This window comes from Bombus huntii, chromosome 9 (genome assembly GCF_024542735.1).
Source record: "Bombus huntii isolate Logan2020A chromosome 9, iyBomHunt1.1, whole genome shotgun sequence".
Taxonomy (NCBI): domain Eukaryota; kingdom Metazoa; phylum Arthropoda; class Insecta; order Hymenoptera; family Apidae; genus Bombus; species Bombus huntii.
Window position 1 is genome coordinate 6,172,533 of NC_066246.1, and position 13,840 is coordinate 6,186,372.

The 13,840-nt window shown below is 46.4% G+C and overlaps 2 protein-coding genes across 5 annotated transcripts in view; one reads left to right on the forward strand and one right to left on the reverse strand.

The window, feature by feature from the left end:
• The window catches only part of LOC126869255 (thrombospondin type-1 domain-containing protein 4-like), a 39,817-nt gene extending 33,243 nt beyond the window's left edge, over positions 1 to 6,574 (reverse strand). Inside the window, exons 1-2 of one of the 4 annotated variants that reach the window (XM_050625529.1) lie at positions 6,110 to 6,574; positions 4,888 to 5,031 (exon numbers count right to left, since the gene is read on the reverse strand). In XM_050625529.1, the coding sequence (XP_050481486.1) occupies positions 4,888 to 4,932 (45 nt within the window). In that variant the 5' untranslated portion in view covers positions 4,933 to 5,031; positions 6,110 to 6,574. Of the gene's footprint in view, positions 1 to 4,887; positions 5,032 to 5,131; positions 5,276 to 5,898; positions 6,034 to 6,109 lie in introns of those variants that run through there. The other 3 variants (XM_050625531.1, XM_050625530.1, XM_050625528.1) reach the window with 3 other exon arrangements.
• The window catches only part of LOC126869257 (uncharacterized), a 61,786-nt gene that overhangs the window by 38,458 nt on the left and 9,488 nt on the right, over positions 1 to 13,840 (forward strand). The gene's annotated exons all lie outside the window — the stretch shown is intronic.

Here is a 13,840-nt window from a genome sequence, read left to right on the forward strand (position 1 = left end):
TTGTTATAAGCAGGGAAACCGCATAGCGATTTGATTCTTCGCGAGCCTTCAAAGAAAATGACCAACAGCCAGCACTGTTTGCCAATGCTTTAACTACCGTGTAATCTATTGTTTGACGATTTTACGACTTTCGTGGTGTTTTACGGCTCGTAAGCTCGCTTATAGCCGTCGTTGGTTCTCTTCATTCTTCCATTTAATTTTCGTCTCGTGCAATCACCTTTGACCACTCGGAAAGAAGCAAATTACCAGCAAGCAGCATAATTCAATCGCGTACGAATTCGACGAAAGAAATTAAAACACGACCTTGTCGTGCCTTTCCATGGTGAAATTAATCAACATTTATGAGCGTCACTAGTCATTGCGAGAACCATATGCGCCAGTGCAATCGTTATTCTTAATGTTTCCGGAAGTTACGCGTAAACATTCGTTATGGTCGCACATGTTCCATACAAGGTTTTCTTCCTTGTCGCACTCTCCGTGTTTTCGACGTTCTTCCAACGACTAAACATTCATATGGGTATAATAAAAATTATCGTCTAGCCTAGACAACTTGCCATCGGAGATCGCTTCGTCGAAAATGAAGGGGATCTCTTATCGAAAAGTTACAGTTAAGGTAGGCCCTCCAATTAGTCCGTCTCTTTCGACGAGTCGATCGATGCCAGACCACCGTCCGATAGCCGTGGTCGAAAGTGAGTACGGTGACCCTTTTAATAGGCCCGGATAACGACATGGAAATTGACTTAACGAAAACTCGATAACCAATTGGTAAGAGGTATCGCGGCGACAATTAGTCTTCATGGTCTCGTTGCTTGTTGAAATTGCTGCGTCGGTAGCACGGTACAACGTTAATGAATGAAAGGAAATTAAAGCAAAGAAACGAGAGAAAAAGAAAACGCGGAACACTTGCCGTGTTCTAGTCCCTGTGAGAAGACATAAAGCAATCGGTTCGAATAAAAAAGCGGTTGAATGAGATCGAAGATGCATTGAACGGAGGCGGTAGCATAGAGAGCGCCGCGTGACGCGCGCTAATCAACGGAAACGTGGGGAACATGTGCGTACATAATGAAGTTAATTGTGAGCCTCCGTGAAGAAGAAAAGTCTCCGGACGAGAATTACGAGGTGGTCGAAGGCGCCACTCTCAGAGCGGACTTACGGCCCTTAGCTTCAATCCGACTTATGAATAGTACTCGTTGTACGTGAGTGGACCGCGTTTATTGCTGCCTTCCACGGTAATTCTGTCTTCGATCCCGAGATGGGATCGCTCGGGTGCCCGCGAGCCTCTCGATACATACTTGAAATAAATCGATCGGGACACGCGTGCACACACGCGCGAACCCGTCACGCTCCGACTGAAACAGCTGATCCGTAATTAAACGATACTCCTCACTCTGAAAGGTGCGTTTATTGCCCCTGAATGACCGAACGAAATTCCGATCGACGCGTTCCTATTTCGCCTTCGACTCGAGCAACCACGTTCTACTCCTTTTTTCCTCGCTTTCAACACCGTTCCACAATCTGTTAGAATGCGAAATGAAAGTGGAAACGCGAACGGTGGCTGATGTTAATTAACGCGCAACGACGACGGCGCAATTGTCGATTCATTCAGCTATATACCAATGCCCCGGGAAGTTGTTGGGTTTTTTCGTCCAACAGTCATATTCGATAACGGACCCTCGGAATATACGTCGGCCGGGCAGTAGCGCGTATCGCCACGAATTTCGAACGGAAACGCATTGACTGGCGCATGATCGATCGTCCTACGTCATCGAGGACGAACGACCCGGTCTTTCGACGCCGATTAACAGTACCTCGCACTCGAACAGCGTCGGGGAAGGGACGAAGAGAACACGTGGCTCCAGGGTTAAGAGACAAAGAGAAAGGCGCAGGAAGGAAGAGGGCAGGGCGTAACAACACGCACAGAGATGTATTTTGCCCCGACAGCCTATGTCGTGGTATTTCGCGATACAGCGGCGAAGATCAAAGTGGGAGGTAGATCGCGAGGTAGGCCGTGTGCCAACTGCTCTTCACATTCCTGACACGGTCGCCGGCTAATGCACCTCTATTTGTTTGTCCTTCCACCCCCGTGCTTTTTCTTCTCGCGTGTTCTTCCGACTACGGTGCCCACCTCCCGCACTCGTCTCGTAAATAATCGATATTCGAGTCGACTTCGCGGTTCGCACCTCAGGGATCCGAGAGCCGTCGATGGTCTTTCCGGTTCGCTTCGGGATATCGCTACGCTCCGCCCTGATACATCAGATAGAAAGCTTCGCGGCGTAAGTTTTACGCGACCATACCGACCGTGTAATGGCACGCATTCGCGAGCACACGCGAGCATTATGCAACATGTGAACCCAAAGGGTGATCGTTAAGTTAGATCCTCTTAGGTCCGAAGCGAACAGTATTCGTACATAGCCGAAGGAGAAAATCAACGGTGTACGTTTTCTATCGTTTTCATCGTGAATTATAGTTTCGAAGGTTCCGAACGGTTTATCGATTCTGAAACGGTAGTACGAAGGGAAACGGATGGCGAAATTTAAGCGACGTACTCGCGCGAGAAACGAGTCTCCGGTTTCGACATCTGCGAAAATTGTCAGGGTCGAAACGAACAGAGCTAGTTGGATCTCGAGAGGGGAAAAATGAAACGAGCATAATTATCGACGAGCGGAACGTCGCGACGAAAAGTTCTCAAGGCGAGCAAAAACTTTCTCGACCGACGAGTCGGACGGGTCGTATTTTTCCGTCACCGCGTATTATCAGAGACGGGAAGGGACCCGTACACACGCGAGCCATGGAGAACTCGACCACATACCATACGTAATGTATACCGCATGTGAACCACGGGAGAGACGTACGTATAATCGCACGCGTGCGTCTAGACTCAACATACATAATTAGCGTATATATTCGCTACAGATTGCTTATTGTTCGCATGGCTTCCTTCTCCCCTTTTTTACGTTCCTCGTCGACTCTTTCGGAGCCCTATCCACCCCCCTACTCAGGGGATTAGTGTCACAGAGCGTGATGCATGAGTTACTTTCACGGTTATCAGCGGGAACTGTGCGCTGCCAGACATGTCGGTGCTTTGAGACTACGCCTGGGAATCTCGTGTTACGGTCGCTGAGAAATCACGTTACTCCAGGGTATGTTAATATATTCGCCAAAACGTGCGATACGAAAGCTTTTATTCCGAGATTTCCGGACGGATTATCGACGATCGCGAATATAGGCACAAGGTATAATTAAAGAGAAAAAAGTGGAAAAGAAAAAGCACGATTGACAATTATGAAAGGGAGCAGAGACGAGGGTGTACGAGTCCAACCCGTGGAACTCACGCGAGAGATCGACGGATGGATAAAAGAAAGGAAGGATACGACGGTTAGGGTAAAACGTTTCCCAGCACGAGCGGAAAATCTGACGCACTTGCCATGGCCGATCTGTAATCGAAACCGGTAATTATGCGCGGACATTGGCATGCACGCCGTACAAAGGAGACTGCGCGGATATAACAAGGGACCCTCTGCCTGGAGCATCGAAAGTAACGAGGGCAAGGATTGATGTCCGTTCATTCCGTACGATGTACATTGAGAATTATTACGAGGTGTCTGTATTAAAATAAACTGCCGGTATAGCCACGGTACAGCACAAGGGAGAGAGATATCCTCGTTAAAATGACGAGTTATCGAGGGGCGATCGTGTTTCGGCTGTTCTCGGTTCCATTTCTCTTTTTCCTTTCTTCTTTTTTTTTTCCATTTTCCTCTGGCGAACCGCACGCTCGCGGTTACGGGATCGACGATACAAATCGTGTACAAATTTCGCATCGCGCTCGACCGTGTTGTTTGCTCGCGTGCGCTCGTTCGAGTATCGTGTTCCGGGCTAAACGCTTTAACCGATCGTTGAGCCCTCGAGAGCTTGCGTCAACGCGATCACCAGCGCTTTTGCACGCTTTTGTGTTCCACCTCCGCCGCCCCCTTTTTAATATCATCAATTCTGAATCGTTCAAAGTTTTTCTTTCCGATTAGCGGAGACACCAGGTTAATCGAGATCGATTGCGACACGGAAGCACTAAGCTTGGATATAGGGCAGAAAGCCGGTATCGAGACGATAGCTTTTAAATATATAGCGACGAAAAGCTGATAACCGGAATCGTTTAGCTGTCGCAACAATCCACTTCTAATCGCGACATCGAGCACCTCGATTACGTATTTCATCGGCTCGCAAGTAACACAATAAGGTTCGATTCGTGTTTGGCTCTTGGTAAGCGAAACATTAGGTTAACGTTCGATCGATAGTTTTTACGGTTTCACGTTTCCAAGACGATATCGCGTAAAACTTTTAAACAAAACGGGAGGCCTCGATCAAGCCCCTAGCGTTTACACATTCAACGAACGTCATTTGCAGCTGCCCGTTAAATAACATTCGCGTGAGCCAGAAGCGTTCTCTAAACAGACATATTTTTTGAGCTACACGAGGTGTCGATCGATGATCGTCGATCAGCGAGGAAATCTAAGCTAATATTTCAGCAATTTTATACGTCAACTCTGGTCAGCTCGAACAGTCACGAACCTTTCAACTTGATTAATTGTATCGTAGAGGCGGATGGATATGAATAATTGAATATCTGCGAGTCGAGGATATCAAACTATCGAGTATTTTCTGTTATCTTGAATTTTACAAATCTTTCTATCCAAGGAAGTCTGCGTACAATACGCTACGTTTCGTTGCTTCGTCCCGATGGTAAAAATTATCGACAGAAATCAACATGTCATTAATATTTATAGAGTTGTAGACGTGTCGCGTTACGTGGATTTAGTCTCGTGTTTACTTTAATAAAAAAAACGTTGAACATTTCTTAGAAGAATATTTCTATAAAAATACGTGCTCACTTACCCGAAATTCCTGATTTTGGTCATATTGGTGCGTCGCGGCGCGCATCGTCGACGCCGCGGCACTTCCGCGGGACTCCACGGCGGCCGGTCATTTTTCGATTTTCGTGAACGATCCATGAAGATTTGCTCCGAGGCTCAGGCCATCCTGCGCATGAGAAACGTCGCGATGCGTTAAAGGCAAAGCTCATTACCAGCTGAATGATATAGAGCGTAAGAAGGACGCGACGCAACAAATCACTGCGTACCGCGCACGGAAACACGAGGGACGGCTTTAGACCGGTTAAGGTTGATCGCCTTAAGACTCAGGCTCTAGATGTCCAAGTTTTATCTTCTCTCATTGTATAATAAACCCTTGCCGTGCCATCTGCTCATCGCAAAGGTGTTCAATAACTCCACCTTTCCTAGCTTTCTTTATCTATCTAACATCTACGTAGCCAATGATCGCGTCGCACGGAGGAAACACGACATCCGGATGGTCGATGAGTTTCCTAGTTTTGTAAGAAAAAATATTATTTCGAATCGGTCGCAACATTGATAAAAAGAACGATGAATTATGTATATGGACTAATGCATTGCAAGGTTAGGAAGAAACGAGGTTGATTTATTCTCTAGCGATTGGTGTTTGCGTGGGGAACTTTCGATCGATGAATCGTTTTGACTCGTTCGAAAATTCCGGAAAAATTCGGTGTTAGGTGGAGGCGACGATAAAAGTCATACGAAAGTAATTTACAAGGCGATATATTAAGTCGCTACTTGGCGAATACTGGTATAAAGAGGCATCTATATTCACGATTTCTTGCTCCGCGACAACGCGCGCGTTTTGTTGTATGAACAGCTGTGAAGAATGCGCCTCTGCTTATTCGATTCTCGCGCGGTATTAAACGTGCGATTCTACGACAAACCACAAGGAAAATTTCTCGCGGTTCGGTGCAGACGTTCACAGTTTGTTTCGATAAATTCATTTTCGCCTTGTCGACGCCTTCTTAGCGAAACTTCTATCGGTTATTCTCACCGTTACTCTGACAGCAAAGGAAAATATTTTTCCACTTTGGAACTTCGTGGCAAATACGACTCCAAGGTGTAAAGGCAAACTTCGTTGGCGATAACCAAAAGAGTTTCGTACGGTATCGTTGCCCGATAAAATACCATCGAGTTCGTATACGATAAAATTTTCATAAATAACGACGAACGTTAAAGAATATCTAGCAAACACTTTGACGTACCGTCGTGCACCTCATCTAATCCCATTCAGTAGGTGCAGCAGGTGGACTCGCGGGCTCACTACACGTGGCACACATTTCCCAAGAAACACGAGCCCCCGCGGGAAAAAACTCGTCCGATCGAGATCGATACTCTCTATCTTGGACAACAGAAGAAAAGAGCAAGAACGGAAAAAGTAGATCTAACGCTATCGAAAATCAATTCCTCCGTTCACGATCGATCGATTGACATCGACGAACAGTTCCTACGAATTCCCTCGAAACCGCACTGAATAACTCGTCGCGACACGATTGCACCGAACGATGGCGTTTCCACCGGTGGAAAATCGACGTGTAAACGCGAGGCAAGGCAGGTGTTTGCGCGTAATCATCCAGCGAGGAAACTCCGAAGAGGAAAGCCGAGAACGGACTCACGTTTGCGCGCTCACGGGCTGGCGCAGCCGCGACAGGAATGATAGTGGCGAAAGTGGGAGACCCTCCGGGAAATATATAGGTCCGCAGGGTGGTGGTGGATCTGAGGAGGAAGGAGGCGGAGGTCCGTCGACGCATCCCTCGGCGCCTGTGTGCACGCACACGCGCGCCGCCACGCACGTGTTTACGCACGGCCTGTCACGATGCACATGCACCAGCCGGTGCACGGGGACGCATCCCCGAGAAACGGATCGAAAAAGGAAGAGTTCCATCGGCCACGGTCACGAGTGCCCTCCTTTTTCGGGACACCTCGCACGCTCGATTTTTGTCCTTCCCTTTCTTCAATCTCCGATTCACGAGAGTAAATATTTTACCTGTCACGACCGACTTCGTCGCGCAAGCTTGATCGAAGCACGGTGTATTTGTCACGTCATTTACGAGTACGTGCGACATTTAAATTGCGCCGTGTAAATGGTATCGAAGGTTGAACGTTAATAATGGCAGATTTCAAAGTAGCAGGGATGCTCTTAGCACTCGGATCTTGCAGTTTTATTCGATACCGCCTGTCTCTTAGGCTTGTTTGTTCGCACGTAGGTGCAAAACGACCCTTTACAAACTACGCGTACGCGAAAATGGAGGTAGAACATTTCCTTTTATGAGTGGCAATTCGACGATAAACGAACTCTCTCGCTTTCGCGTGGCACAAGCATTCGTACGTATGAAGAATTCGCCGCGATGAAGCAACAATAGAAACAGTAGGTACATGTGAAATAAACGTCTCGAAATAACTGACACGATTCTGACAGTTTCTACGGCTGTAAGTTGTTCCAACGAACCGCGAGCGTGGTACAAATACCCGTAAAATTTAGCCGGTGAGATTACGCTAGCGGTTTTTCTTCGGTTATCGATAGCTGGGTAACGGTGCTACGGGCGTGATGCCGCGAATATTGCACCGTCGACAGCGTGACGCCCCGAAGCCACGCGCGACTCTACCTTTTCCCGTTTCCGCTTTTCATTTTTGCTCGTCGCATCCCGCACGCCGCGCATCGCGAATCGATCGTGACATTTCGCCCACCGACCAAGCGAATCGCGCCACTAAATACCATAACGAATCGACTCGACGTTCCAGAATGGTGTCGAGACTGAAAAAAAAGCTGTGTTTCGATCGTGCTATCAACGAACAAGGCCTTCGATCGTCTCCTCTCGGAAAAGCTTTTATATTACATTACCGTTTTTTCGCGTCAAGTGACAAGGATCTGTGGCACTCAAGATTTTTTCTTTTTTCTCTTTGAATTGCACATTTCTTAAGTAGCTTTTTCACCACGATAGGATCGGAGGTACGATATTCACTGCTGCGACTCGCAAAAAGAAAGTGACGCAACTAGTGAATGAAATTTAGCGAGTTTACTTTGTCAACTGATCGTGACCAATTATCGAAGTGCTGCTGTACCTGCGTAGTGTTGAAAACTAATTCCGAGAGAATCCTGTTCGAAGTGAAACCAACGATCTTTGCGAGTCCTTCGTTAGTCCAAAACGTACTTGCATCGCGATAACCATGGCACGCGATAAAAGCGCGCGAGGAAACTTGCGTAACCGGTAAATAAAACCGTAGAATAGCCACCCGAGCGCTTCGTTTTTCAACTGTACGCCAGCAAATCTCAGCGTTAAGATATGCGTAAACGTTCTGTTCGAACACTTTCGACACATCCGTTCGCCGCTGAAGACGAACTCGCGTTCTTGCGATGCGCATGGGATATTAGTCTGGCGCCAGTGGGATCGTTCGCGGAGGCGATGCGTCGTTACACAGCCCAGGAAAAGCGTATCTTTCTACGTTGTTACATCCATGTCGGGAATCTGTATCGGGCCGCGTTGTATCGTATAAATCGAATAAATAGCGGATTAATTAACTTTCGATCGACCGAATACGAAGATCCGGATAGACAGAATATGCTCGGCCAGCAATCATCCTGGTCGCTGTTTGCCCACGTTAAATATGTATTTATTAAAATATACTGCTACCCCACGTATAATTCATTAATTTCGACAAACAGCGCCGGTTGATATTCGCAGTGGCAGGTTTAAATAATTTCGGTACGACACGATGCATGTTCGATGCAGCCTACCACCGAACTCAACGTTTCTAAGTAAATACGCGTTCAATGACGATTCAAGGAACGCTTTCGGCACGGTTATTTATTTTCTCGTCGCTTCTCGATTTAAATATGCCGCATACGCTCGAAATACATACGATATAATTGCACTTTTATCTCGAACGCACACGAGCGACGTTTATCGCTCGATCTTCCTATGAACATATGTCTTTCTTTGTTTTCCTTTTAAGAACAACAAAGACAAACATATGGTCTCGTTGCGTTCAGGGTTAGGCCAAATTCAACGATAGGAAAACGCGTTTGGCGCGTGTCTGGCAGCTCGACGGAAACTAGGGAGAAAGAGCCAATTACGAAAATGAAGATCACCGACGGTGTTAGATTCCGTCCGTGGCTGAACGAATCATACCACCATCAGTCGTTTAAAATATGCGTGATTCGCGTAAAAACGTTTGAATAAGCGTTGTCCAAAGTCTTGTCTAGTTTCTCAGTGAATCGCAGAAGGGCATAAAAATCTAACGAAGCATTTCTATTCGTTCGTTCGTTCGTTCGCAATAACGCGTATCAGAGTTTACGATCGCGTCACCTCACGACCGTAATAAAATGGGTCTAATTAATTTATGCGACGCGTTGTTTCGCGGTCTTGCCTCACGTTGGAATGTTCTAAACCTTGGAGAAATTTATTACAACAGTTCTATTCTCGACGATTCACCGGAACGATGCGTCTAAATGGAATTAAACTCGTGACGCCGAGTCAGGCCGATCGTTTCTCGTTTCATCGTCGGTCAATTAAAATCGCGCGCAACATCTAATTGCCTAAATCGCGGTTTGAATTACCGAGGAAGGTTGAATCGTGACCGCGATATTTCTACCGTGCGTCCTTCATACGAGAAATCCACCGAACGTTGTAATAGTAGCGTGACTAATGGATCGCTCGTGTACGCTTTTCCGTTTATTATTTCGACCACCGCGTGAGCCCACCGATTACGGATGTCAACGTGAACAACAGTCCGCGCTAAGTAATCAGCGCGTCCGCTCGGTCGCCGCTAGCCCCGAGTCATTTTATTACTCGCCGAGATTCATTCGGAGAATAACACACGCGTTGGACATCGTCGATGGAACTCGCGCCGTGCAATTTCGCGCCATCGGCTCGTCCCTTCGCTTTCAGACGTATTACCGCGAGTTCCGAGTACTGTTTCTTATTGGCTATATAACGCTCTCTACCGGTCGTATATAATTCGCGTATATCGTATTACGTTTTCATATCGACGACTAACCGCGTAAAACTCTTCATTCTCGGATTTCCAGCGTATTAGAAATCCTTAGAATTTCATCGTATCGACGTTTCTGGAACCTTCGGTATCACTGTATTACTTTTTCTTCTTCTTTTTTTCTTTTTTCTCTTTTTTTAGTACCGAAGTTACTATTTATAACTTATAACTCGGCCGAGAGACAATTGATAGCGTCACACTGACCTTCGACGCGTGTTCAAACGAATAATTAATAAATTAGTCAGACAGTAAAGTTTAGAACGGCTAAAACATACCTCGATAGGTACACTTCTTTTCTATTTTTAGCGCCGGTTGTTTTCAACCGTTGGCATTGCGGTGCACCAACGAATGAATGTCGGGTATTGACGATGATTAATAGTAATTAAACGATCGTTCGAGTTCTACAAAGAAGCTAATGAAACGTTTCGCAGGACGAGCCAGATGGCGACTCGTGCAAGCGTAAAATAAAAGAAGGGTAAAGTTAGTTAAGGGTGAACGAAGCGATAAAGTGAATGCAAGACGCGCGTACAACGAGCAGTTATTGCTTCGTGCAGTGAAGTCGGAGTTGCGGCTTGAACGTTGGCCCAATGGCCTCTTAACTGGTTATATCATACCGTTTCGGGTTGTTTCTCTTCCCGCTCCAGCCTCTGTCAACATTTACATGCACAGGGCGCGCGCGTTCAAACGATAAGTCGCAGCACCGTGCGATAATTCGTCGGAACAAAAGGAAGTCCCTGGATAGGAGCCAACAACGCGGTTCCGTACGATTTCGTCTCTTTATGAATGAAAAAAAAAAAAAAGAAGAGTCATTCACCGGATAACGCGAACATCTATGAGTTAGCGCGTTAACGTTACGATTAACGCGTTGTACGGGAATAAGAACAGATCTGAACAATTTTGTAGTTATGTACAAAGCTTGACTCGACTTTTCTTTCGTCGCGCATGAAAAACGTTCGTTCCAACTATTTCTATACCGTGCCTGGCGATCGCTACACCAGCGAACCAGTGAAACCCGAAGAAAAACTGACTGGTTGTGACTCCCATTAACCTCATTAAGAGAGACTTACGATCGTCAACTAGCGAAGTCGGCTAGTTATTATCATTTTCAGTGACTGACTACGCTAAAAGCGTTCTCGCGCAGTCCATCGTGTCGATATATCGATACATTCGACGGAAGGACGATTAATCAACGGCCAAACGCGTACCTATTACTCATTCAGGTATTTTCGTAGAGCCATTTTAATCATCGGTTAATTACGCTCGTGGTTGTCATCGAAACGTCCGGAAGAATCGTGCGACATCGACAGAAAGAGAGAAAGGAAAGGACTGACGATCAGACGAGCTGAGAAAGAAAAGAGGTGGAAGCGCGTCTCACGTATCTACGAAGAAGAAATGGGTCCCATGTTCCACGGTTATTTTTCTTCTCCTCTCTTCTCCTTTTGTCCTTCTTCCTTTTTGGCGAAGCACGACCCTGCTCAACGCTTCGTCGAATTATACGCCGTGACCTATAATTTGGACACTATTTCACATGCCGTAAGCATGCAATCACGAAAAGGTGTTCCCTTTTGTAAGTGGTTCCACCTAGATGAAGAATTTATCGGCTAACAGCCCTTCCACGAGATTATAATACACGGTACACGTATGATCTGATCGGATCTGCGTGTAGTCGACCATCTTACGGGGCGTCATAATGCACCGAACCAACTTTCTTCCTTCACCCATCCCTCCTTTGGCCTGTCCGCGTCCCCGTCTACCACTGCCGTCACTTTTATTTTCTCCCTCCGTTGACCTCTCCCCGGTGTAAAATTTCCATGATTTCACGTAACGCCGACGAGCAAACACTTTGTTATTCAAATATCGTGTCGAACACCTCCTGTCGAATTTAATCTGCCCCTTCGAGAGCTTTCTTGTACACGATGATCATTCTGGGAGGCATAGCCGTCGATAAAAGGGATAACGTTACATCCCCCCATTCGGAGACAAATAGGCACGCTAATTGCGTCCGTTCGATGCGCGTTTCGAACGAATGTATCCTTTTTCGTCCATGCGTTCTTCCGCGATTTTTCGTATCTATAAATTCGATAAGTGCCATTACATCGATAAGAGTGAAGCTCGATGAAACGTTGGCATCGACGTGTGAGGTCTGTCCCGGCTAGTCTCTTTGTTACGGATAAGATCGAACGAACTACGTTTCCCAGAGCAAATCCGAGTAGTCGTTGTTCAAAAAATTCGCAACCGATCGAACTGTAACCAGCTGCAACAATATAAAAATACAAGGGAATCGTGGAATGGCGGTCTTTCAATACGTTCCTCCGACAAACGCTGAACCTTCTCTCTCGCTTCTCAATATTTCATCGACTTAAACAGCCGAACATTTGTTTCTCGGATACACGCGATATTCGATATTCGCATTCTCTCGAGAACATCGAGTCTCGCTTGCGTTATTAACGTGCCTTTCCTCCATATATTCGTTCGAGATTCGCGCTTCTTTACGATAAACAGAAAGAAACCGCGACACGTCGACGAAATTCAGAAGTTACCACGCCCTTCTAAAGAATCGTAAAAGAAGGTAACTCAGAAGGATATTTGAAGCATCGTCGAAAAACGTCGGACAAACGAAACTGCGTTCGTGTGAATGCTCGAATTGACAATCCGCAGATGAACAAAATATGCCAGTCGCGATCGAACCGGTCGTTTACATAAAACAGACACGCTCGAAAAATCTTTCTCATTTAAGGTTCGAACTACGGCTCGCTAATCTTGACGTTCGACGTTGCGCTCGGCATAATCGTCTTTGCGTCATCGTCGCTGAATTTGCCCGGGTACAGCGTGTCGCAAGTTCGAAATACGTTCGATCTCCTCCCACGTTCGCGATCCACCAAGTCGCCTTCCTTTCACACAGTTTCGCTGGAATTGGTTTTTGTCGAGGCGACGACGACAAGTTTGCTTTCTTGTCGCGGCATGACGAAGCGAATAACGCGGTCGCGTTGAAACACGCGAGCAAACAAATCGCTGGATCGATCGATTGCTTACCGTATCGGTTCGAATATCGCGGTGGGAATCGATCGATCGAGTCCCGGCTAATTTTCGCGGAATTTTGCGACGAGCTGTACGTAGTCGTGGTAGCACAGTTCCTAACACGAGAAGAGTGCAACGCTTCGGCACAAGGTCTGAGCCGGGCCGATTGCACGCAACAAGTACTCATCTCAATTGGCGATTATGGCCTCGTAAATTCATTTTCAGACCAAGTTGAACGAACACCGGCAACATCGTTTGCCTTTGCCCAGTCCCTCGCCCTTACGTCGCGTTATGCCTTAATTTGCGGCTACGGAAAGCCAACCTCCTTCCACTGCAACTGCGTTTCATGACTACGTCCGAAACGACAATTAATGTATCAGTTTCCGATGACCATTTTGCTACACGCCGGTAATAAGCGGCACTAGCGTACGTAATTGCGAGCTATCTCGACGAAACGGTCTATACTCGAGCGCCTTTTTTACTTTTAATCATCTTTTCTCAATTTTTTTTTTTTTTTTTTTTTTTGGCAGTCTTTACTTGTCAGCTTTTTGGAAGCGAAGATTCTAAGTTGCGAGGGAATTTTTCTTCTTTCTTTTTTTTTTCTTTTCTTTTACATGGCGTAGTAAAGCGATCCTTCGCGATCCGCCGCGATAAACTCGTACGACGAACCACACGGTGACCATTCTCCCGAAGGCCACTTAATAATAGCCTGTTATCGGTGTGCTGAAAACTGATTAAAGTGCGTGTCAGCCAGGATGTCCCATTAACGAATTAGCAGGGCACGCTATTTAGATAGTGCGGCTGTTACAACTGTGTTATCTTCGTTCCCCAAAAACCATGACCGATATGACCATCGATGGATGGCTTTCACAAAAATTCACTAGCAATTTATGCTTCTGTTCTTTTTACTTGAAAACCTCGTATCG